The following is a 26,146-nucleotide window of genomic DNA, read 5'->3' on the forward strand; positions in this document are numbered from 1 at the left end:
ATTCCTGTTAATACAGCCTCCGCATCTCTGTTTTAAACGATTTCCTTAAATATAAGGTAAAGTCAGGAGAGAAAAAACTTAGGCATAGCAGAATGTACCATTTGTTATGGTCATTATTTTGTTGAAATTTAAATGTAGACATTTTAAACGGTGTGTCATTTGACACGACGTACTATAACGTTGTTGTTTTTTAAAACTTAAAGTTTATAATCTAAAGCAAATTTTTACTCAGGTGATCAAAAATTAAGATGACAATGCAAGATATAGAAAAACAAAATACATTGAGTGGTAAAAATTTAAAAAAATGTAATTAGACGTAATGTATTGTGTACAAGTAAACCTTCTTAGATTAAAGAAGTTCAAGTAAACAAGAAGTTTGATGAAAACTGTAATTCTAAAACGAACATGGGAAGGTAATCTGCTGCAAGATTAAGATATATATTCGTCTTCCTTCTAGGTTCATTGACTTTTTTGGTTGAGGTTAAACATCACCATGTTTTCAAATATCGCGATGCAAACCACGTTCTCTCCCCTCTTACTTAGTAATCCCCTCCTCTACCCATTGTTTACAACACGCTTACAAAGACAAAATGTCCCACCCCTCTACTTGAGACATAAAATACAAAAGTGTATTGTGCCTGTCGTCACAGAAAACACAAAGGGTGGCGTCTAATGTTGTTAACCATTGGGTTCCTAAATTATTTTTAAACTTGTTAAAGAAAATGAATGTTTAGTTAAGGATTCTGACGAGAGTTTTTTTTTCACAAGGAACCTTACTCGTGGCTGTAAACAAGGCTGTTCTAATTTTAGAACAGTTGTCTTTCCTCTCGTTTCTTCATTAGGGAAGACACGTGACACGTCGTTTAAAATGTAAACAAGCGTGCACGGAGTGCACTTAAAATAAACTCCGCTGCGAAAATGACAACGGCATGGTGACACTTTTTGGAAAACACGCTTTTGTGTAAATAAAATAAGGGGCGCTTTTGTTGTCACCATGATAATGTGTACCTATGAGATCTCTCCACCTTTACCGACCTAGTATGAATTGTGTGTATGTGTGTGTGTATGTGTGTGTGTACGTGTATCTCAAAAAAGCGTATCATGTCAACCCCTGGGCAACAAGTCATAGTCAAAAAGGCCTAATTCATTACAGATCTATGGAAACCCCTCTTTACATGTACTTACGTTAGGGAAAGTAAACTCGGCTGAATCAAAAAATATATTTAAATATAAAGAGGTATAGAACCTTAAAGTTAACAGATGATGAAAAATAAAATAAAAAATTAAATTTAAAATCCACCTCCTCACCCACCTCACTCAGGTGGTGGAGTCTTTTACTATATATCCTTTACTCCTACTCCTGTTCCCCCTTCACCCACCTTCTCCCCCTTTACCCACCTGTTCACCCTTCACCCACTTGCTTATCGCTCTCACCCATGTTACTATAATCGAATATGTATTGAACACTTGTTAAGTTTATCTGTCTCAGGGTGGCCAGTTGGTACTCAGATCAAAAGAAAATCGGAACGGTCATAAAAACTTAATTACTTTTCCAGACTTGTAAAAGCATGTCTACCTCGCATACCTCACGTACCAACGCACCAAGTCGCCCTGTCGCCCATTAAAAAACACGAACCTACCGAGACTTCGTTTCGTCTCAAAACCTGATTTAACGGTGGTTGGAAGAAAATTCCAACCCTTAAATATATTTTGTTTTCGCTGACCCTCACTATAAGCGAATAGTTACATCCATTAATCTTTCATACATATCAAGGGACGGTTCGTAGGACATGTGGAAACAATAATTTTAATATGATCAATATATGACCAGTCGTACGATATGTGAACATAGTTAATGGACAGAGGTAGTCTAATGAAAAAAGCCCGGGAGCCGCTGCTAAGTTCGGCAACAGCTGTTGCGTGTTGGCTAATGCTTCACTGAGAAACACTTAATGGATTACATTAACCACCATACTCCCCTATGCTGTTCGCTTCAGTGAACCCGCCATAAATCAACCGCGGGTGTCGATAATTGATGTTGAGAGAAAGAATTTTCTATTTTTGTATACGTTAGCGTTACTAGATTATTTTACACAACAACATACAAAGAAAAAAAATTCATAAAAGACAACAAATAAACAACAAATAAACATCAATTAATTAAACTTTAAAAATCAAATTTAAAAATTTAAAAATTTAAAAATTTAAAAATTTAAAAATTTAAAAAATTAAAATCAAACTAGTTTAAAAAATCAAACTAATTGAAAAATCAAATTTAAATTAAAAAATAATAATTAAACTAATTAAAAATAAACAAACAAAATATAAATAAAGTAATTAAAATCAAACTAATTAAAATCAAACAAATAATCAAATTACGTAACTAGTTAATAAAAATTACAAAACAATATAAATAAAAAATTTAAAATTTAAAAATTTAAAAAATTAAAATCAAACTAAAATCAATTAAAATTTTTAAAAAAATTAAAAAGAAAATAAATAAGCAAATTACGTAATTAGTTAATGAAAATTATTTAAAATAAAAAAAATAAATTCAATCTAATTAAAAAAACTCATTAAAATCTCATTAAAAAATTACGTAACTAGGTCACCGAAGGTGATTACGTCACAAGGTCACCGATGGTGATTACGTAACAAGGTCACCGGTTGTGACCTACTGACCTACTCCCCCACCACCTCCCCAAGGAGTATTTTACTGTATCCCGTTGTACCAGGCTGCGCCACCCTCCACATCCTGCTCCCCCAGGTGGGGGAGTATTTTACTATATCTCATTGTACCAGGCGGCGGCGGCGCATCCCCCAGGTGGGGGAGTATTTTACTATATTTCGATGTACCTCCGCATCCCCCAGTGAGTTTTTTTAATATATCTCATTGTCCCTGCGGCTCACCCACCAGCGCCAGGTGGGGGAGTATTTTACTATATGTCATTGCCCCTGCGGGTCCCACTGGTGGGAGGAGTATTTTCCAATATATATCCTTTGCGCATCCGCATCCGCATCCGCATCCGCCATGATAACCAAAAGTGACCTAATATACTACTTTTACCGCAACATTAAACTAACATTGTCTATATACACCCAACATGCATTTAACATGTACACATATGAACATAATAGTCTTACAACATTATTTACAAATGTACACGATATATATTCAATGTGTATTCAAAAAATTCCCAACATACACACATCAGATAAACGTTCACTAAGCGAGAACACATCGCACACTTTTACGTCACATACACGAATACAAACAAAGACAGAACGATTCTTTCTAAGTCATATCTGAAGAAACTTTACAATATTGATATCACATTAGGTAACCCAAAGTTATTACTTTATATAATAAATAATATATTTTAAGACATAATAATGTCTTTTCAACTATATTGATAATGTGTGAATAATGAGATAGCGTTATTCATAATCGAACCTGGATTAGATGGAGTAGATGTCATATATTTCTGTGACATCTGTATTTCAAAGAGAAATGTGATCATTCCGAATCTGTCAATACATTCACTTATGCCAGAAAGGATACCCATCACGACACAGGGACTTTATTCGAATTCAACCATTAGATCCAAAAGAAAAACAGAAACGCAAACGGAAACGGAAACAAGCACACACACACACATTTGCAAACAGAAACAAAAATGCAAGCAATAATCCAATAACAAATACAAACACAAAGGCAAAGGCAAACACCAACTCAAAAATAAACATAAACCTTGACTGTTACGGGTTATATGTAGGTTAGATTAGATTAGGTTAGAATAGCTTAGAACATAAGGTATATTGCGTGTATGAGTTGAGCTAACCTAGTGTGTAGTTGACCCCGGAGTGTTTATGTATTGTTATTCTAAGGTCGAATGCGAGTATACAAGCTGAACTTTGATCGTAACATCTGGTACGTTAGCGTAATTTTATAGCTGTATGACAGGGTATAAACTAACATCGACTGTGAGTTAAAAATAGTGTATGATAGATTTAGATAAGTGAGGATAAGTCTGTAACTAGAGTGTCCAACGGGTAGACTCAAAATTGTTGTGGGTATAGTAACATTTTAGATTTGGTACAAAGCAATCGAGTGCAAAATTATGAAGCACATGTGTGCCTGGGTGAATGCATGAGTAGTATATTAGGTAACATTTTAGTAGTATTTGGAGAAGGAGAGGTTGGAGCTGGAGCTGGTGGCGGACACGTGACCTCATCAGTTCTTTGTGGCCAGCTGTCTCATCACATCGATTATTAAATTTGCGACCATGGTTGAGTTGATGGATGCTTTACACCACTTGTTAGTTACATTAATTGGAGTCAAAAAATTTCAACCATTTGTACTACGTATAGTTTATTAGAAATTTTTATTTTTATTTTTAATACTTGCTTGTTGGTTTCATGCACGTTTATTTATTTACATAGGAGAGACTATTTTATAATCACTAAGTTTTAAGTTTTAAATTTTCCTAGTGATAACATTCTACAGCTTATTGATACGCACATCCCACCTACACACACACAACACACTCACACACACAAATTAATATTTAAATTACGAGAAACACAGCTGATGGGAGTTAACTATTGTTGTCGAGATGGAAGTTATTTTATAGAGTTATCTACCGTCGCTATGAGAAGAAACGAGCAGGTAGTCCGATAAAAGATTGATCTTTTTTATTGGATCAATACGATTAATTCAGACTTTTATATCAAATGTGTTGAATTGAGGAAATGAATGTTACTAGACTAAAGACTGTAATCTTGCCAGTGTTAAATACTATCTTAAAGCTTTATTCTTTTTTAATAATTTTTTTCTAGACGTGTCGAAAAAAATATTTTAATACTTAAAATAAATGACCAAACTAAACAGTAACAAATTTCTTCCATAAGGAACCATTTTTTTTATTTGTGCCGATTTAAGAAAAACAATACATAAAAGTCAAGCTTTATAATAAAATACACACTTACACTTACACACACAACACACATACACCTGAAACTAATATCAAATGAAATCACAACAAAAGTCTTCTTAAATTATATTAATTTATTTTACGTTTTCCCAAATCATCAGAGGCTTTTAAAATATCATGCTGTAAACTTAACAATCGTTTAAAACATACTCGAGTCATAGTAATACCAGAATTAGTAGGAAATTTAAAATCGGCGCCATTTAAAAGAGCTCTAAAATTTAAAGTGTTTTTGTTCATGAATTGACTGACAATCTCCAATTTAAAAAAAAATCTGTTTCGTGAATCTTTGATCTATAATAATAAATTTGATCTTAAAGCATATTTCAATAAGAGAAAAAACGGACAGGATTAAAATAATCTTCGGTTTCATTAAGCTTTAATCTAAAGACTTTACCATATCTTTACCACTTGTTACAACAAGAGGAAGGAAAAACCCCATTTAAAATGTTGTTAGCAGAAAATTGTACCGCTTTCCTCCCTTGGTGTGTGACATAGACACAGACGCAGACACAGACACAGAAAAAGTCTAAATAATGAAAAAAACTCTTCCTAAATGGAAAAACAAAATGTGTTGTTTTGCTATACATAGCGTTTAACTGTTACGATTGCTCTTATATATTATGTAACATTACTTAAATAGACACAGTTCTTTGAGATAGCTCTAGTACTTTATTATTATATACACGAGGGGTCTCTGACTCAATTTTTCATCAACTGCCTATTAGATACACATTAACTACACACCACACAGTACACATTCAACAATAATAAGACGTAAACATGATATACATAAAACAAGGGGTGTATCAATCAATAATAAATCATAATGAAGCTTATTCTTTATCTTAAAAATTAAAACTTTTCTAATAATTAAGGAGAAAGTTTCCCTTTCAAACATGACGGTCTATGGGGCAAGTGAAGTAGAGTTCACTTGTTTCTGTGACCTCGGCATATGAAGAGATAGTGTGGTCAGCACTATGCCCAGCCGCCTTTACTCTCCCTAACGTGAGTTAGGTACCCATCAGAGTTGGGTAGACTGATTGGCGGTCTACTGACTTGAACCTGGATTCGAACTCGAGACTAACGGGTTAGCAGTCCAGCTCTTTACCGCGAGACCACTTTTCTTATAATGCTTTAGGTGATTTCGATTTCTTTTTTTAATGGAGGTATTTCTTTAAAATGAAATAGTAATAAAAATGTTGATATATCCTTACAAAAATATATCTTAAATTTGATAACATCATAGTCACATTTGTAAAAATTAAATCCGTTTGGGGACCATTGATTACATCCATTTTTTTATTATTGTATCAAGTATAAGCCGTTGAAAAGCCGTTTAAATTATTTTATCAATTCATATATTTTAAAAAAACTGCCCTCCTCCTCTCATTGAAGTATAACCGAATCGGCCAGGGAGAGTAAAACAATAAAAGTCAGAATAATTGTTCTCCATGATAAAAATACACAATATTGATGTATGGTATAAAGCCTAGTGTTGTATTCATATTAAATAATATAACATCCCCACTCTCCACAACACACTGACTCTACTAATCCGAATTAAAAATAAAAGTGTTGGCTAAATTACTACTATATTATTAGTAATTATTTCTTTGACTACATCTAGCTTTAATGAAAACGGAAAATATTTTGTACTTATCACACAAATGTAATAAAATTCAATTTTTGGTTAAAGAATTAGCTTTCTGGCAACAAATATTTGGAATAATTTGGAACCAGCTTTTCATGTCTATATAGAGTGTCATGAATTAATACTGTTGAACAACTAAAGAACATGATAACGCGCGTTTAATAGTGCGGAAAGAGAATTAAAAGCATGCCTACTAATTTCAGAAAATCTTAATTAATTCATAAACATTTATCAAAGCATTCAATCAAGTCAAATAGATGTCAGATTGCATTGTCTTTAGGATTTGATCCACGTACCAACTTTGAAACGAAACTGTTAGGTAGAAGTGCCTAAAATTTCGCTTTCCCATTTCGATCTAGACTGACAGGAGGAATAAAGACAGAAAGACATGATTAAGACAGACAGGGGAAGCAAGTGATATAAAAGCTTGTAAAAATCTCGATTTCGATTTATTGGCGCGATTATAATACTTTTTTTTACGCTTTGCATTGAAGTAAGTGAAAAATATATAGGTTTTAAATGCGGAATAACGAGTAGGGTCACACGGAGAAATTGGGTGTTGTGGGCGCATCACACATGGTGACATCTAAGTGATTTTTAGTGAAACTAAATCATAACTATTCGAAATATGTATTTCCAGTTTAATTATTAAGTACCAAGAGTTGAAGTTTCAGAGTTACAAATCGCGATGGAGTATTAGAGGAGTGGCAGGATGAGAAATTATTTGCATAGAAAACAAACACTTGAGCTGGATCAAAAAATAATTGAATAAAGTTATAAACATATCGTTAATAAAATTTCCGCTCAGTTTTGCGCCAAATTGAAGTAGGTATTAGGGGTGACACCAAACATAAACGCGAAAGTTTAAAATGACCTTTCTACTTAGTAAATAAAATGTTGGTTGTGTTTTCCCGCAGCCATCATTAACAAGGCAACAGCTTACGAAAGTAGGTCAAGCCTAATAGTCCATTACACCATTCTATGGATGAGCTTAGTGCATATAGTGTACACAACTTTTTGTCATAGAGGAGCGTCGACTCAATATACAACCAGTGTTTCTTCCAAACTTTCTCCGGGGAGGGGGGGAGGGTACTTGAAATTTTCGGGGGGGGGGGGGGGAGAGCGGTAGACTTTTTTTGTGGGGATGGGGGTGGATACTGTTAAAAGTATATATTTTCAACATAAATTTCATTTCGTTCATCAACTTAGCTGTAACGGTACAAAAATTATCTTGTTTACAGACACACACTCGCTCACATACACCCACACAGAAACATTCGGACAGAATTACAAAGCTCTTCTTCTTCTTCGTTCTTAATTATTAGTGTTGAAGGGGATCGAGATTTATCTGCCAGTGGGTTTGAACTCGAGACTTTTGCTCGAATTTATCAACCATGAGCTTTTTGCCGACTCGACCACGCCTCCAACACAATTAAGCGTTAAGTGTCAAATGGTTATGCGCCTTTGAGGCCATTGACTCCGATTTCAGCCTGCTTTTCTTTTTGGATTTGCTTCCATAGCCTTTGTCCAACCAAGAACAAACTACAAGGCAGCAGTTCTTTAATTTTGGAGTTGTCTCCTAGAAGAGTGGCTGTCCCCAGCTAACGAGCCTCATCTGCCCGAGGGTTCGAACTCGAGACTTTTCGGTTTAGCAACCATGAGCTATACCGACTCGACCACGCCGATCCCTATTACAAAGCTCAATTTTTCAGACTTGATTACGCTTAAAAAAACAAATTTTGATAAATTTTAATTTATAATTTTCGCCCGATTAAAATAAGTCCTCTATACTCAGAATAAGATGAAGGACTGAGATGTAAAACGATGAAAACTGATAAAATTTCAATTAATTTTTGTGCACGATTACAATACTTTCTCTATACTCTATTCGAGAAATTAAAATTGTATTTATACAACATACCAGCTGACGAAGAACAAAGTCTTTTACTTCAAACGCTCCACTAACAGATTATCGCTATTATATTACCGATTAATGATGTTTTCTATCGTATCAAAAGAAATTTCAAAATCAAAACATTGTATACAATCTTAAATAGTAACGATTTTGTTTTCGATATAAACGTCATCAAATAAGTTTTTGTTTGCAACATTTTTATGCGCACATACACACAACTGTGTTGGCAGGGGTGGGGGTTGGGGAGTTAAGGGGCTTTTAACCCTACACACCTTTTACGGTTCTCTGTGTTAAAAAAAACTTTGTATCGTCATAATACCACTGGCAGGGGCGTAGCGAGGGGGGTGGGGCGGGGGTTCGGATCGCACCGGGTGACACCATATAGGTGGGGGGGGGATGACACCAAGGCAAAAAATAGTAAAATATATAGAGAAAAACTTGAGGGGGGGTGCAAATCGAAAAAAACTTGAGGTGAGGGGGGTGCAAATCGAAAGTTTCAGGGGGGTGGGGTGCAAATCGAAAACTTGTGGGGGTGCAAGTCGAAAGTTTGAGGGGGGGAGGGGTGCAAATCGAGAACTTGAAAGTTTGTCCCCAGGAAGGGTCGCTACGCCTCTGGGGGGCACACCACTACCCCACTAACCACTGGTACTATTTGACAATATATAGTTATGTATTTTTTAAGTCATCTAAAAACTACCACTATGTTCACTCTTAGTAGCTCCCCCCCCCCCCACCTAACCTCCAGAACCCGTGGCGGAATCAGAAAAAATGCCCTCAGAAATCATTTCTGGCCCTTAATTAATACTAAATCAATAAAAATAATGTTTAATTATTTCATTTAATATGAATAATCTTTTCTAAATAATATAAAAAATAGTCTTATCTTCCTTGTTTTGTCAATTAGATTCATCAAAACTATATGTCAATTAATATCTTTTGACTAATGCTGATTAGAGCAATGCACTTTGTTTTTTAAAATAATGTTACCGGCGATAGAGTGTGTTTGCTGATAGGAGAAAGAGAACTCGGCAATGGCAATGGTATAAAAAAAAAATCAAATACTATTATAAATAAACTGCTTTTTATATAAATCAATTTGGCGACAATTTTCAAGACCAATATTTGGTCCCAGACACCTGCCCCATTACCGCCATAGCATGTTTTTCTCTCCAACACAAGTATACGTGTCAACTGGTTATGCGCCATAGAGGCCGACGACTCCGATTTCAGCATCCTTTTTCTTTCTCTTTGGACTTGCTTCCTTCGCCTTTGTACAACCAAGAACAAACTATAAGGCAGCACTTGTTTTATTTTGGAGTTGTCTCTCCTGGAAGAGTAGCTGTCCCCAGCTATCGAGCTTTATCTGTCCGAGGGTTTGAAGTCGAAACTTGTCGATTCAGCAAAAATTGGCTGTACCGACTCGTCGTAGGATGGAGTCGGCCATGTGTGTGGTTTTAGTTGACCGTCCATACCGACCCCTTTTCGCCTACTAGAATCGCAAGGTTTACGCTGAATTCTACATATTTTCTAATCATTCTACATATTTCTATAATATTTTCAGGCATTATGGGGAATCATACTGGCTTTTGATTTACGTAAAAAAAGAAAATTGATTTTTTTGTTAGTGAGACGGTTTGCGACCGAGACCATCTCAAATTTTGCTTGCATTCAAAGAAAAATATTTCTCATTCAGCTGCTAGTATTTCAAAAATATTCATGTCGATGTACTAAAATGTTAAGGTACTACTGGATCAACTATTGATTAAAAAAAATAAAAGTCAATTTTGGTTTGACACCGTTCATCCGTGTACCATGAAACTTTGGGAAGATGATTAGATCACTCAATGGTAGGGTTCTGCAAAAAAAAAAATATTTTTAATATTGCAAGGGCGGCGCCCCAGGGGAGAGCGATTTTTTTCTCTATACACGGTATATAAAAAATAAAACTCGGATGCGGTTCATCCGAGTGCCATGAAACTTTAAGGAGTAGATGAGAATACTCCTGAGAATATTTCTGCGAAAAAGAAAACTAAAGTTTCTTATGGGTGGCGCCATGTAGGGTACAATTTTCGTCAATACACGGTTTGGCGCCCAAAGTTTTAGAGCGACTATGTTGGCACTTGACATCCGTTAATCGAGCGTCCTGCATAGCGAGTAAGGGGTACTACTATATTCAGCGGTAAAGCTACAAAAGACTTCTGAAAATAACTTTGTAACGCGAGGAAATCATTCTGTACAGTTTCGTCACCTTGCGAAAGATGAAAAAATAACTTTTTGAATATGAGGAGCCTACTGTAGAGTTTCGTCATTTTGCGAATGATGCAATAAGCATCTATTATTAGACAATCCAGTCAGAAATTCAGATCGAGCATCTAATAATAGACCATTAGTAACGCTACCATATTGCATCAGTCACACTGATGTTTAAAACACGTCAAATAGTTATTACGCGTTAAAGAAAAAAATCCTGTTCATTTGTGTCACTTCAGCGAATGACGAAATGTGCATCATTGTTTACAGGATGCTATTTGGTACTCTGGGTTATCCTATGAGCACGATGGCGCCTGTTAGTTTTAAGGAGCCAGGGGCCGTAGGCTGCGCCTATGCGATAGTGTAATCGGGGGGGGGGGGGCTCCTGAGAGCACCCCTCTACGTCCCTGACACATGGGTGGTCACCGAAGTGTGTTCTACCTCATTATTGCGGTGAGTGATTAATGTACACATAAGGTTTTCACGCGGTAGTGTAGGTAAACCCGTGTCCCGATATTTATGATCCAAGCGCAGGCATTGTTTACATTTAAATAAATAACTTTTAGAAAATAAGGTCACGAGTCTAAGAATATAGGATTGGTAACGCATGGATGAATCCTTTCTTATATATTTCGTCGGACTATCTTCTATTCCCGCGGCAACGCGCATGGACGGGTACGCTAGTAATATACTAATTTAGGCTATATTCCATATTCCTATATCCTAAATCATTTCTGCCCTAATATTTTCTAAACTGAATAATCAATATTCTTAAATTCTAAATTGTGTATAAATTAATCATACAAGTCTCTAAAATTAATCATAAGTATGATCCCCATTAAACTAAGCAACCAACTGTATTAATTTTTATTGCTGAAAATAATATAATTTTCAATTTTTAAGACAGTAGTTACAATTTTATATTATTAATTATTATTAGCTTTGTAAAATGAATGGTTGTTTTATTTTTCCTATATTAAAACTTGTAATTTTTTGTAATCGATTAATTAATCGAAATAGTTTTATTCCGTTGGCTATTATGTACAGTTTATAACTATAATTAGAGTCTCAACGACAGAATCAAATGAGAATAAATGTATAGCCTTATTCTATACCGTTACTGTCAATGAGCGACTAAACAACAGTGTCATTGAGAATAGTGTAGGATCGGCTGCACATTTCTTGCCATTGTAATTATAAAGTAATGTATGTGTTATTTTCTCATTATTTTATTTTAGATATACCATACTATGAGAGTCCAGTTTAAGTTATCAAAAGTGACCAAACAGGTGTCTTTATTCCAGGTGAGATATGACAAACATAAGGCAACTCTAGTCTAAGCAATTACAAATCTGTGCTGGTGAACACGTGTAAATGACTTTATTACAGTAAGTGTAAAGTTGATAAATAGTTGATGGATATTTATACTAGTTTGCTAAATTAAGTGTTAGTGTAAACATAGTATGATCACAATATTAACAGGTGCATTTTATATCAGTGTTTACATTTTTAGGCTGTTTAAATAATCTGTTTCCCCTATTTATGTAGGAAACCATGAAGCTGAGATGTGCTATGGAGGAGAAGCTGATCTACACAAACATGTTACTGGCTGTATGAAGAATCCAGGTCACAAAGGTTTTATACCTCTTAAAGATTTCAACTCAAATTGTCTCACTTCACATTACCATGACGACGACCTCATGTCTGAGACAATCAAAACATTGGCAGCCCTAACTGTCCAGGTAAAGACTAAATTCACCAGTCTAGAGAGACCAGAGTTTTACCCAGGCACTCATGTTCCATATCCATGTTATAATGATAGAGGAAGTCACGTGATGAGGTTAGGGACGGGGAGGGTGGACAAGTACACAGAGAGTGACAAAACTTGTCGTTGTGCCAAGTGTCAAGTCTCTGCCACACCCAGCAAAGTGTGGGGGGAGGTTCGTGTGTGGACAGCGGCACACGTGGTGTTTGATGACAGTGAGGCGAGACAAACCATGTGTGTTTTAGGTTTTGATGACAATAAAAGTCCAGTGGTCAGTCTTGATGGCTGGGAGGTGGAGGGTGGGGCAGACATTGAGAGAGACTGGTGTGTGTTGAGGTATGTGACATGTGACTTAGAGTTGGTTGATGAACTGGACAAGATGTGTTGCCGCTTTTATGATCTATGTTGGGAAGTAAGTGACAAATACAGGAGATTTGATGATGTGGACAAGTTGACCGTTATTGTGTCACATCCTCATGGCTGTCCTAAACAGGTCTCTGTAGGACAATGGACACAATTCCATGAGAGGGATGACTACAGGACCAGGTATGTGTACACAACATGTACATGTCCTGGCTCCAGTGGAGCGTTTGTCTACAGGCTGGGATATGACATGTTATTGTATGCCCATCCCCACAGTGGATCAAACTCTGAAGTAAATTATAATGGGGAGGAGTTGGACTGGATGTAACTGTTTGTTCTCTCCCCTTGTCTACACAATGTAAACAAACAAAATGGCGGAACTATTCCCGTCATTAAACTGTTTGTATTAAGACTTGCATGTGTTGTAAACATTTTTTCACATTTAAATGATTAAAACAAATGTTTTGATTGGTTTAAACCGTTTAACCGTCAAAACTTGCATCTACTATAATGTATTTTTGGCACTTTACATGTTTTATGTTTTAAACATTTTCTCTGTGACAAATGTCGGCAAAATTGATGTTCTATCCTTACCATGAATCGCAACTCTACATTTTAAATTTCTTGCTCTATTTATTTGTTTACTTAAATTGTACACACTAGAAAATAAATGCCCAAAGTAAAAATACTTTGTTTTGTTTTTTATAGACCAATTAGTATGTTTCTAAATATCAAATGAGCAAATTGTTGTCAAACAACCTTTGTTACTGATATCGGTGGTTTTAAAAAAAGCAAAGCTGTCATGAAGCCTTTATAAGGACAAATAACTGTCTAGTATAGATCAATTTCAATGAAGTAGAGTTCTAATAAACTTAACTGATACCAGACACAACCACTAAGATCTACATCTTGTGTTGTCCTACTCCAATAGAAATGTTAAGTGAGATCGGAGTTTGTCGCTCTGATAGACTGACACTTGTGTAAATATTTTCTTTATACTTATTTCTTCTAAATACTTTCACCAACTGGTGATAGAACACTCGCATGTTGAAATGTGAGTCTCTGGTTTCTGAGTCCATCCAGCTCTGATGGGTACCTGAGTAAAATCGTGCAATATAAACTCGTCTGTGACCACACAGTTGATTCAAAAGTCATGTTGAAATAAAATATTTAACGCTATTTCATCTGCTAGATTTACCGTCACATTTTAAATATACCGTTACTTCTTTCGCTTTTATGGCAAAAGTTGGTAAATATTTGGAAAATTTAAAATCATGGTTAATGCACAAAACCAACGGTTCAAAATTAACTCGCAAAACACTTAAAGGTTATACGGGCATGTTTTATTTTGAAGTATATTTGAGATCTATTGTAATTTATGTAATATAAATCAAAGTAATTACAAGCTTTAATGGTAAAAATATACCCGACATTTTATTTTATAAAGATTAACGACGTGTTGAAATTGAATAGGAAAACTTTTACGGTCAAGGGGAAGCAACAATGAAAATGTTTTAAAACTATAGATTTTTATCATTATCTTTCTTTTTTTAACATGTTCCAACCCATAATAAATTTCGTATAACTGGAAGCAAAAATATATTTTAAAATAGCAGAAATGTTTTTCATAGCATTATTCTACTTTCAATACATGACAACATAATAAAGAAAATCACGCGATAATAATAACCATAAAAAACAGTAAAATATATATAAAGGAACTTTTTGAAGCACCTAAGTCCTATAAATATAATATGGAAAACTGTTTCATATTGTTGAATCTACATTTCTCCTACACCGTCATCTGTGTGTTGCTAGGTAGACAGAAGCTCTTTATACTTCACACATTTAAATTTAAAAGAGCAAAATAGAATTCATTACACTACAATTGTATGGTTATGTTATTGTAAACATTTTGTATTTGCAAGATAAAGCCATCTACATTAAAATTAGGAAAACGATTTTCGTAATGTTTCTGTTTTGAAGTACTTGTATCTTTAGAGAAAACTTATTATTGTGTAAAATAACGAAACAGCTGTTACATGACCAGCTCAAACAATCCGTTGGGCAAATTTATAAATTAGTGAAGACTAGAATCAAATTCAGAATGAACTATAACGTAATTACTAATTCTTTCTAAAAATCTTTCCCATCCACTATCATTCACTACACCAGACTTTCTTCTCCTCGACTTTATCTGACTTGAAATGCAGACATTATCAGAATTATCTTCACTGTTGTGACACAATGTAACATGTAGTATAACCAGGTCGTAGCTTACCTTAGCCTTTAGCCAGTCAGAACGGTCTTATCAACAATGAGAGAACGAGTTGTAGCCAATCATTGTTTTACGCTAAGTCATAAAAAATGTTAATATATTAAGTGCAGGTTGTAGAGGTAAAATGTCCTATCAGTTTAAAAATTATTTGCAGGCAGCACAATATAACAGAGTGCATTTAAAAACATGTTAAATTTCTCTATACGCAACAAACGAAGTTATTAAGCTCCATCGTAATATAGGGACATTCATATATTGTATAGCAATGGTTATATTATATGATGACTTCTTGACTTGTGTAATGTTTTATTTTTGGTAATTAGGTATTGGTGCCTTTGGCCGTTAGTTGACGCGTGTTAATTAACTCTGCATGGACAAAAATTCAATGGTCAAAGGGAAGTAACAATAAAAATATGTTTCTTGCAATAGAATTTCATGGCTGTCTTTCTTATTGGTAAATTTAGAACAATAATATTTTTGCAAACGTTATCGTAAACATGAATAGAATCAATACCAAAAGAGATGGTACATTATCAGCACCAACGAATACGACAAATCGTGTCGTTTAAACCTTACAGAAAGAGTCTTCAAGTGGCTATTAATACAATAGTGCCAAGCTGGGTACAAAGAGACAAGTTATTGTACACGGTATCAAGTGCCCATACCGTTTGGTTTCTTTAAAACAAAGCAATTCATTTTAAAGTTTACAACTAAAATTTTTAACAAAAATTTAACACGTTTTTCTCTGCCGCCCACGAATTAAGCTTAAGGTCCAGGCCAGCCTAAGAAGATTTACAGGCCTGCTAGGGGATTCAAGACAATATCTATCAAGATGCAGACAATAGACACAGCTCTATCAGAAAGAGAAAAAGACGTCAGACACGATTTGAAACGTTCATATTTTTATAATATCTTATACTTAAAACAAAATAAGACCGTCTCTGTGTGTTAATATTACCTTCATTGTCGGTCTGCTAGTTTGAACATAACTATATGACTGATAGTTTCACTTACATCTTCAGTCTTCTACTATCATACATACAACCTATATAAGATTAAATTACCTGTAAACCAGTGTCCGCTTGCTGCATCTCCCACATACAATATTTACAGACGAATACAACTTTTGTTGGTTTATCTTAAGCTGATATTATCCCCTACACTCTCTGCCTGCTAGTATCACGTTTATGAATATAGTATACAATTAGTTTTACGCAACCCGCAATGGACAAAACTAAAAATATAAGTTTTTCGGTATTTAACAAGCAGTCAAGTCATTTGGTTTCTTTGCGAAATATGGTGATAACGCCACCCATCTGTTTATCATTTGTACACTCCCGTCATTGCTAGTTGCATGGACCCCATTGTTCAAGTTATAAGGAGAGCAACTAGGATTGTCTTATGGCGTTCCACCTTGTTCCATGTAGATAATGAAGCCGGTGGCTTTTGACTTTGTTCTCTGAGGGTTGTTTCATCTGGTTGACATAAAAGGAGCTATGAAAACAGTTGTTACCGTATTTCGCAATATTTAGGTGTTGATTCTTAGAATTTAAGAAACTAAACTTCAGTCAGTTGGACCTGATGATTAACCTTATAAGGATAGCAAATAGTATCGTCTCTTAAGCATTTCACCTTATTTCATGCCTTATTTCGATGGTGTCAATATATGTGCTATGCAGGAACACATATTTTGCGATTTTAGTATATTTTATTCTTGTCGGCCTAATGGTTTGACGGCCTTATGTTCTATCGGTCTTATGGTCTGTCGGCCTTTTAATTGTCTGCCATTTGGCTATCGGCTTTTTATCCATGTCGGCCTTTTGTCCATTTCGGTGTTTTGTCCGTGTCGGTCTTTTGTCTTGTCAGCTCATTTAGGTATCCGTGTTTATGGAAATACAGTTGAAATAATCGTGTAATAAAGTGGCGTATCGTTTTAATATTAACTTCAGAATCGTAGATTATCGGTTTTTAAGGTTCAGATTATTTTCCTGAATGGTTCCTCTCCTGCTTGATATTTTTTTCCCCAGATGGTTTGCTGTACCCAGGTAAAGACCACTGTTTGATCGGTACTCGGTACTGTTTGTGTTAGCAGTCAAGCGCTCACAACTGACCAGGAAGTATTTTATTTAAATGAATATTTCCTTCATTGGTGGTTTCCATTTGTGTTGCTTACCCTGCTGTAAAACAATCTTTTTTAATTATTGTCCTTTAATTATTACTCGTACGTTTTATTTAATATTTCTACATACATTAAACATCAAATTATAGCGCAGTATCTTTTCTCTTTGTAAAATCAAATGGAAAAATAAACAAGAATACCTTACTTTCTGGTCTAGATATACATTCATAAGTGAATAAACTACTAGTCATGGTATATAACTTAAACATCATAAATCATGTGTTGTAGCACGCCGTCCTATACTGTAACCAGCAATTATAAAACAATCAACCCAAGAACCTCAAGTTTGAGAGTCCCTGTAGTGTTTCACTCGGGTCGTACTTGGCACAGTTTTTCTACGCTATCTATGTGTTGACATTACCAGAGACCTTCAGACTGTGATAAACTTAAAACTGTCTACAAACATTGAAACTTAAACTTCAGAATGTACCCACGGATATCAATAACACAAGGTAATTCTCATTGTAAAGTAGTTTAATTGTCTCCTGTGTTCACCTTTTAGAATCTGAGAGTTCATGTGATCTCGGCAGATGTTGTCAGACGATTCCACATGCGCTTTTACTTTCTCTAACGTGAATTCGATTCAAATTACTTTGGTGGATTCGGGCATGCTCTACTTACTTCATACGGATTTGAATCTGAGGCTTTAAAATTATTAGTTATGTGCACTAGCTCTCCTCCGCTAGGCTATCATTCTTTTTAAAAAGTAAATTGAAAAGCTTAAGGGAAGTAGACAATCTCTCTAAAGCAGCTAATTAGGCTTTTATTAGTTTTTTTTTTAACTTTTCGAGACCTCTGTGTAGTCAGAAGCAGCTTACACCACTTGACACGTACGAAAGCAGTTAATGTTTTGTTAATCTCTCTCTTAACCATTTGTGCCTGTATCACCATGTTCTTCAAATCTAACATGTAGAAAAGTCTTACATTGAAGATGATTTGTTCAGTTACGACTAAAGTTTTACTTCAAATGTGACTGCTACTGTTTTGACGAAGTCTTAGCCTTAACCCATATTATCCCAAGGTCTCAAATTTTTATAATTTTTTGATATGGTTTAGCTTTTGGGCACTGAATGAAGGAATGACTATGGATTTTTTTTTAAAATCAATACTTTTTGAAATATCGATATTTTAAAAAACGTCCCATAAATGGGACGCTAGCAACGAACGGCCCCATGTAAATTAATTGCAAAAAAATAACCATTTATCACCAAATATTTCTAATCACGCGAAATTTAAGCTGTTTACTGATGTTGTATTGTTAGGCCAATGATTACATTGTTTACCACTACTAAAAATACTAATAATGTTCAATTGGGTTAGCCATACCATGGTCTAAAATGCAGAAATTATGTTCAAACGTCTAGTTTTCTTTTAATCTAGTATCCATCAAAGTGAATAACACTTGGAAATAAGTAAATCTGTGACTGGTACATCTAATTATACACACATGATCACAAATATTGTTATTATTCATCGAAAATGTAATATAAATAAATATAAATAATTGATTTTTAGGTTAAAGTGTGTTTACTATGTCATGATATATATATATATATATATATATATATATATATATATATATATATATATATATATATATATATATATATAATAGTGCAAGTGTAATGTAACTGATAAGATGTGGATTATTACATTACACACATTCGTTTGACACTTAGGCACCCCGTTCTTTTGATAAAACAAGTGATGAGTTGATGATACAATTGTCAACAAAGAATGTCTAGTGAATATAGTCTGTCATTTTTAATTTAATTTCTGATGGTGTATGGCTTAGCACAGCACCAGACCTAAGTTTTTATTCTGGTATATAAATCTACAATCAGGCAACTGAACCACACTGCATCAAACGTTCTCAGACTTCAGACTTTCAGATAATTACGTTGTGTAGAACAGCTATCCCATCCACCTCTACATCTGTCGGACGGTTGGTGGGGTACCACGGTTGCCTCTTCCCCAATGCCTTGCAATCCATTTGGTCCTCTGATGCCCTCAGTCATGTTTCTTCCAGACTTTGTTCTCCGTGGGGGGTACTTGAAATTTTCAGGGGAGGGGGGGGGGTGATCACTGGTAAAAGTATGTTTTCTATATAAATTCCATTTTGTTCCGGGAGCAGAGCACCCTCTCCCCCCCCCCCCCCCAAAGGGATGCATGGATGAAACTGCCCTCAGTGAATTTGCAAAAGACGATCCGGTCCAGTCCCAGATGTCATCCAGCCATCTCCTCCTTTGTTGCCCTCGCTATCCCCCCTCCCACCCTTACAGGCATACATTAGGACATCAGACATCTTATTTCTAGGGCCCGGATCCGTCTCTGTAGTCCTGTATTGAGTGTTCATGGCTCTCTTCCGTGTATGCACCTCACTATTCGAACAGCTCCCAACCTAGCAACAGCAATCCCCTTTCAAAGTCTCGTCAAAGTTAACAAAGTAAAACTGTTACAGGGAACCTTTGAGGGGGGGGGGATATTTTTGAGGCATGACAACAGTACACAGCTTATTCACTTTTCTGTTATATGTAGCTTGAGCTCTCTTATATGAAGAGAGTTGTACAGTGTTTCCATCTGTTGTTAACCAACCCCTATGACTGAATCGTTTCACCAAAATCGTGACCATTGTTATTATGCTGGTTTGTTATAATTTTAATATCACGTGCTAATAAATTTACAGCAATACTAAATTAGTTTATATTCAATTATATTAAATACATCAGTTAGTGTAGTTGTGAAAACTTTTTTAAAAAATGTAAATTTATTCCAAAAGAAATATTTTCAATTTTTATACAATAATGAATAAGTAAATATAGGTCAAGGTCATAATTACATATCTATAAATACTACTTAACACCCCAAAGTCAACAGTTAACAAAGTCAACTATTTTTTCACCATAAATAACCATTTAACATAAACATTTGCATCTCTCTATCTCGCTAGTGTCCAATAAATGTGACATTTGTGTAACAATCTACATGGGGCCATTCGTTGCTAGCGTCCCACTTATGGGACGCTTGTTGTACACTTGATATAACGAAGTAGTTAAAAAAAATTGTTACTCTTAAATTTTTATCAGATAGAAATATGGTACTGCTACAAGTTTCAAATGTATTTTGCACTTAAAATGTTAATATTTTAGAAGATATGCATCTTCCTGTGCGCATGTTTTCTTTTTTCCGCCATTTTGACAAGTCCCGCAAAGCCGGCGCTATAACATTTTTCTAAATTAAATTTTTTCACAAAACACAGACAAATTCAATAGTCTAACCATTTTCAAATACAATGAAACATAATTTGTGTTTTAACTAGTTTTTAACAAATTTTAGCAATTTTTTTTGCAAGCGTCCCATAAGTGGGACGCTAGCAGAATATGGGTTAACTATGTGGCTGTTTATGGTCTTTTACTAGCCTGCTAGGTACATAATTGCGAAGGATAGACGTTTTCGAATTGTATCAGTCACAAGGTAGTTTGCATGTATACATTTGTGATTGATTCAAGGGCAAATAATCTTTTGTCCTGATATCATTTGTCCATGAGACATTTTGTCTGGGATATTTGTCCTGAGATCATTTGTCTTTGAGATATTAAGTCTTGTATATTTTAATTTCTCTGATCATTTATCTTCTTACACAGTGATGTGAGTTCCTTTAATCAGTAAAATATAGAACTGGAGCGTACTTACGTTTTATCTACACGATTTATTTCACCAGTTTATTGATTATATCTTCTTCTTTCTTCTTCTTCGTTCTTAATTTAGTTTATGGTGGAGAATTTAAGCACTAAGTCCAACTTCGAGTATGAAATGGACTGCGGTCTCCAGTTCTGCGGGTGCCCCACATAGTTTTTCCTTGAGCGGGATGTATAGGGGTCAGTGCTTAGATCGCGCATGGCTATATAAGAAACAGTTGTGAGGAACGTGCTCTGTATTCTCCGGGGCCATTCCACATGGGCAATTTTCGACATACCCAATTTTAATTTTTTTTATGCAAGTGCTGTTTTAGTCTATTGTAGCCTGTTTTGAGTCTGATGATTTGTACTCTATCTAGTGTTGACAAATCGTGTAATTAAAATCTCTTCTAAAAAAACAAACTTCAAACTTTTACATCGGACTCTATTGACACAGATCACACGTCAATCTTTCCCCCTTTATACCTTACAGTCTTACAGTTTCTCACTACAGTCAGTGAAAACAATCGTGAAAAGCATGCACAAATCAATCTAATGAATCGCTCAGGTTGTAGTTACGAAGGACGTTTGTTCTAGGACTCACTGCCACAAGCCTCAACATTTCTATATTCAATACCTTTAAAATAACAATAAATATCATACTTTGGTCTGCATACAGCGCTGTTGTTTTTCAAATGTGCTTGCAAGAAAGATAAAGTTTATTGCGTCTGTGAATTGTAATATCTATATGGGGGCATACTGAACGGCTGCGCTGAGGAAGGGACACCTTGTACCACTTTTCAACAAAGCTAACTTATGGCATAATTTTACTAAAATAGTCGTTGAAATCAAATCAGCACAAAACATTCACAAATAATTCACTTACATCGCAACATGAATACACATTTTATCCTAACCATGGTATAGTTAGGATCAAGAAAATGTTGACCATGTCCAAATAATTGTGAAGATATTAAATAATGTTTTGTATGCATTTTTCTGTACAGCTCAACTATAGATTTTTTAGCACAGGAAGGAAGTTATTTAATAAAGCTTCGCTTGCATTTGTATGTTTTATTGTACATTGACAATTTACCAACATAAAAAATGGAAACAATCATAACCGTAATAATGCGCTGTACCACTAACTCTGTCACAACTTCTCCTTACTCTCCTCTTATAATATAGACGCCTATCGACTTATTGCGCCTCAGAAATGAAAAATCAAATAGCAACTTGTCAATCATCTCAGGAAAGCGATAGGCCTTCAGACTTCAGTACATATTAAATGTTTTAATAAATGGCTAATTAGTTTATAATTAAATCGAGAATTTTATCTCAATCTAGGTCTATAATTCCAACTTACTGGACTGAGACATTTCCGCTTACCGGTAGTAGTACTTTTTGCTGTTTCTAATTACTCAAAAAATCTAGTACGTGCACTATTTGAGTTTGGTTTTTCACCCTTCAGGTTGAAACACTCCAGCTGCCAAAGAGAACCCTTTTGGAAACTTTAGCAAAAATCCCCTCAAAAAATAGGAGGTAAGAAGAAATGTAATTTTGAGACCTTAAAAATGGTCAGATAATTAAACAGCAGATAATATCATTATGTATTACTTCCGGATTGAAATGTAACATACCCACAAACTGTTTCAGATATGGCAATCTTCTATTATAAAAGTAAAGATAAAGTAATTACACAACCAGGGGCGTTTTTTCCAGGTAAGCTACACTATACAAGATGTAAATATATTTAAAGAAAACATTAATATGTACTAGATTTAATATCTAAATGGTTTTCTTTTAAAACATATTCAAATTAAATGCAAATTAACATTACGTAATGTAACATTTCCTTGGATATGTAAATAATGTTTTGCTTCATTGTTCTTAAAGGAAAGCATGAAGCTGAGATGTGCTATGGAGGAGAAGCTGATCTACACAAACATGTTAGTGGCTGTAAGAAGAATCCAGGTCACAAAGGTTTTATACCTCTTAAAGATTTCAACACAAATTGTCTGCCCTCACGTTACCATGGTGACCACCTCATGTTTGAGACTATTAAAACATTGGCAGCCCTAACTGTCCAGGTAAAGACTAAATTCACCAGTCTAGAGAGACCAGAGTTTTATCCAGGCACTCAAGTTCCATATCCATGTTATAAGGACAGAGGTAGTCACGTGATAAGGTTAGGGACGGGAAGGGTGTGTCGTGTGGACAAAAGAATTGAGAAGAGTGGAACTTGTCGTTGTGCTAAGTGTCAAGTCTCTGCCACACCCAGAAAAGTATGGGGGGAGATTATTGTGTTGACAGCCACACACGTGGTGTTTGATGACAGTGAGGCGAGACATACCAGGTGTGTTTTAGGTTTTGATAACAATAACAGTCCAGTGGTCAGTCTTGATGGCTGGGTGATGTTTGGTGAGGGAGACACTGAGAGAGACTGGTGTCGGTTGAGTTTTGTAACATGTAACTTAGAGTTAGTTGATGAGTTTGACAAGATTTGTCGGCGTTTTATTGATCAATGTAGGGCAGTTAGTAACAAATACAGGAGATTTGTTGATGTGGACAAGTTGACCGTTATAGTGTCACATCCTCATAGCAGTCCTAAACAGGTATCTGTAGGACAATGGATACACAGACGTGAGAGGGATGACTGGACAAGGTACTGGTACACAACATGTACATGTCCAGGTTCCAGTGGAGCGACTGTTTATAGGCTTGGATGTAGCGGTTGGATGTCTCATCACCATCCCCACAGTGGATCAAACTTTGAAGGAAATTACAGTGGGGAATATATGTACTAATGTAACTGTTTGATCACTGACCTCTCTACTGGATGTAAACAAATGAAATAACAGAAAATTTTCCATCATTAAACTGTTTTTATAATATTTTATTACATAACGATATCGTTAAATAGAATGATACGTTTTTTGTTGTTGTTTTTTTAAACAATTTTTAATTTCTTACTTTTTTGTGCCATATTTTATCTTAGAGTATTTTTTTTTCAAATGTAAATATTTTGACCTTTATGAATGTGTGCAAATTGTTGTCCTATAAAAGTGTTAATTTAGATGCTTAGGTCTAGATGGTCCTATCAGTAATCTTCACAAATTGTACATAAACAGAAACTAAATTCTAAAAGGAAAAATCTGTGTCCTTTTTCCACTTTAATTATTATTGGGTTTTGTCTTTCATGAACAATTCTAACACGATTTCAAGATCAAGTCAAACGGTCAGGACGGAATGAAACTTTTTTTGTATACTTTTCTCAATAAATTTTTATTTTAAAAAGTAGAAGATTAGTACTTCGCCCAGAAAGAGTGCTCGAGATACATCGATTTTTCCCTTTCGTGAACAAGATACATGTGACAGATGAAGTAGAGTTGTATGGTTCATTGATCTCGGCGTAAGAGCGAATGATGTTGCCAGCGCTATGTCTTTGTTTCTCTAGCTTGAGCCCAGTGTTTCTTCCAGACTTTTTTTCTCCGGGGTGGGGGGGGGGGGGGGGCACTTGAAATGTTTAGGGGGGGGTAGACTTTCTTCGGGGGGGGGGGGTGCGGACACTGTTAAAAGTATATATTTTCTATATAAATTATATAAATTTCATTTCGTTCGGGGGGGGGGGGGGGGCGGTATATTGTTTTCGGGGTGGGGGGGGGGGGGCGGGGAGGGGGAAGAGCCCCCCTGAAGGGATGCCTGGAAGAAATGCTGCTTGAGCCTGGTGCTCATTAGATAAGAGCCTGTGATCTGAACACGTGGCTTTTGTATTAGCAGTCTTAAGCCATCACCATTAACTATTTTATTTTACTCTATCATTGTTTCTAAGTGTATAATTATGTATTCTGTAATAATCAAGATGATATTGGTAGAGAGCGTACCAAATCAAGTAAACGTTAAAATTGTGGCAATGTAGCCTGGCTTACTTGTATAGAATGTAATATCACAGCATCGGCATCATCGAAGCTAGTCATACCTACATCACGTTATTCAAACACTATAATTCCACCTTAAAAAAAGCTGTTCATATTTTATTAAAAATTTGAATAATTCGATATTTCGATATTATTTTTTTTTCTCTCTGACCCTTAGGGTTTACGGCCGGCAAAGAAAAATATGTAGTATATAATAATGTATAGTTTACTTTTCCGTGGCTGATCATATCAATAGGTAAGGTCTAACGCCAGGAAAGCTAAGTCAGGACAGGACAAAGTTATATAGCAGGTAACTGATATGTGGAACTACATCATGGACAGGATTATTTTAAGTCATATAGATATTCGACTATTCAATTGCCCTGTACGCTAAAACATGGGTAGTGTGAAAGCGTTCACGGAGTGGTTGTTAACTTTGTAGCACCAATATAGACACACCAAACATAAAACGCTTGAGTTAAGTTCAGTTTAATCTGATCTATTTACCTGTTCCTAATCACAGCCAAGCTACATATCACTTCCAATCGTGATCTCAAACTGCCATCTACATTTACCGATATACACTATTATACAGCTCCTTCCTCTCGCTCACAACACGCCCGCTGTCACTCGGCCAGTAGCTTCCCGTGTTACCCTCGTTCACTCTGTACAACATACATGTTAACACACCCGCCTCGCGCTAAATACCACGGTGTACACGCTCATGCGAAGAGATCCATCCCATGCACACACCTTTCATACACTTCACATCACCACAGACACACTGTAAATTTTAATTAACTAAATCAGGTAAGTTATTGAATGTTACGTGAGCTAAGTCACAAGCAGCGTAACATTGTTAAATATATAATTAATAATGCAGCGTATTTAAAAAAATGTTTTTTTTTATTAAACCGGCTTGATACAAGCAGAATCCAGTATCATGAATAACAAAACCAACAGTGAAATTAACAAAGTGAAACCAAACTTATAGCACCTAAGAGCAGGGCCTGAAGGCCAGGCACCGGCATGCGAAAACCAGGTGATATTACAGCAGGAAAGCGAGAGAAGTGTTCAATTACCGACATTATTATCGTCTAAACGTTAGACCTATAATATAAGCCTTTATACGTAAGGCAAGAAAAAATAGCACATCA

The 26,146-nt window shown here is 35.4% G+C and overlaps 1 protein-coding gene across 1 annotated transcript; it reads left to right on the forward strand.

Moving 5' to 3' along the window:
• Positions 1–17,783: 17,783 nt before the first annotated feature.
• Positions 17,784–24,548, forward strand: LOC131934735 (uncharacterized). Its single transcript, XM_059290845.1, has 4 exons — positions 17,784–17,847; positions 22,544–22,614; positions 22,729–22,794; positions 22,969–24,548. The coding sequence occupies exons 3-4, from the start codon at positions 22,731–22,733 to the stop codon at positions 23,877–23,879; spliced, it is 975 nt and encodes a 324-aa protein (XP_059146828.1). The 5' UTR covers positions 17,784–17,847; positions 22,544–22,614; positions 22,729–22,730; the 3' UTR covers positions 23,880–24,548.
• Positions 24,549–26,146: the final 1,598 nt, after the last annotated feature.

Source organism: Physella acuta, unplaced genomic scaffold (genome assembly GCF_028476545.2).
Source record: "Physella acuta isolate Inbredline_101_S28 unplaced genomic scaffold, ASM2847654v3 ptg000116l, whole genome shotgun sequence".
NCBI classification, from domain to species: domain Eukaryota; kingdom Metazoa; phylum Mollusca; class Gastropoda; family Physidae; genus Physella; species Physella acuta.

Coding starts and splice junctions, on each gene's coding strand:
- LOC131934735 (XM_059290845.1), top strand. CDS start 22,731: ATGGCAATCTTCTATTATAAAAGTAAAGATAAAGTAATTACACAACCA. Junction 22,795..22,968: donor ACCAGGGGCGTTTTTTCCAG/GTAAGCTACACT, acceptor TTGTTCTTAAAG/GAAAGCATGAAGCTGAGATG.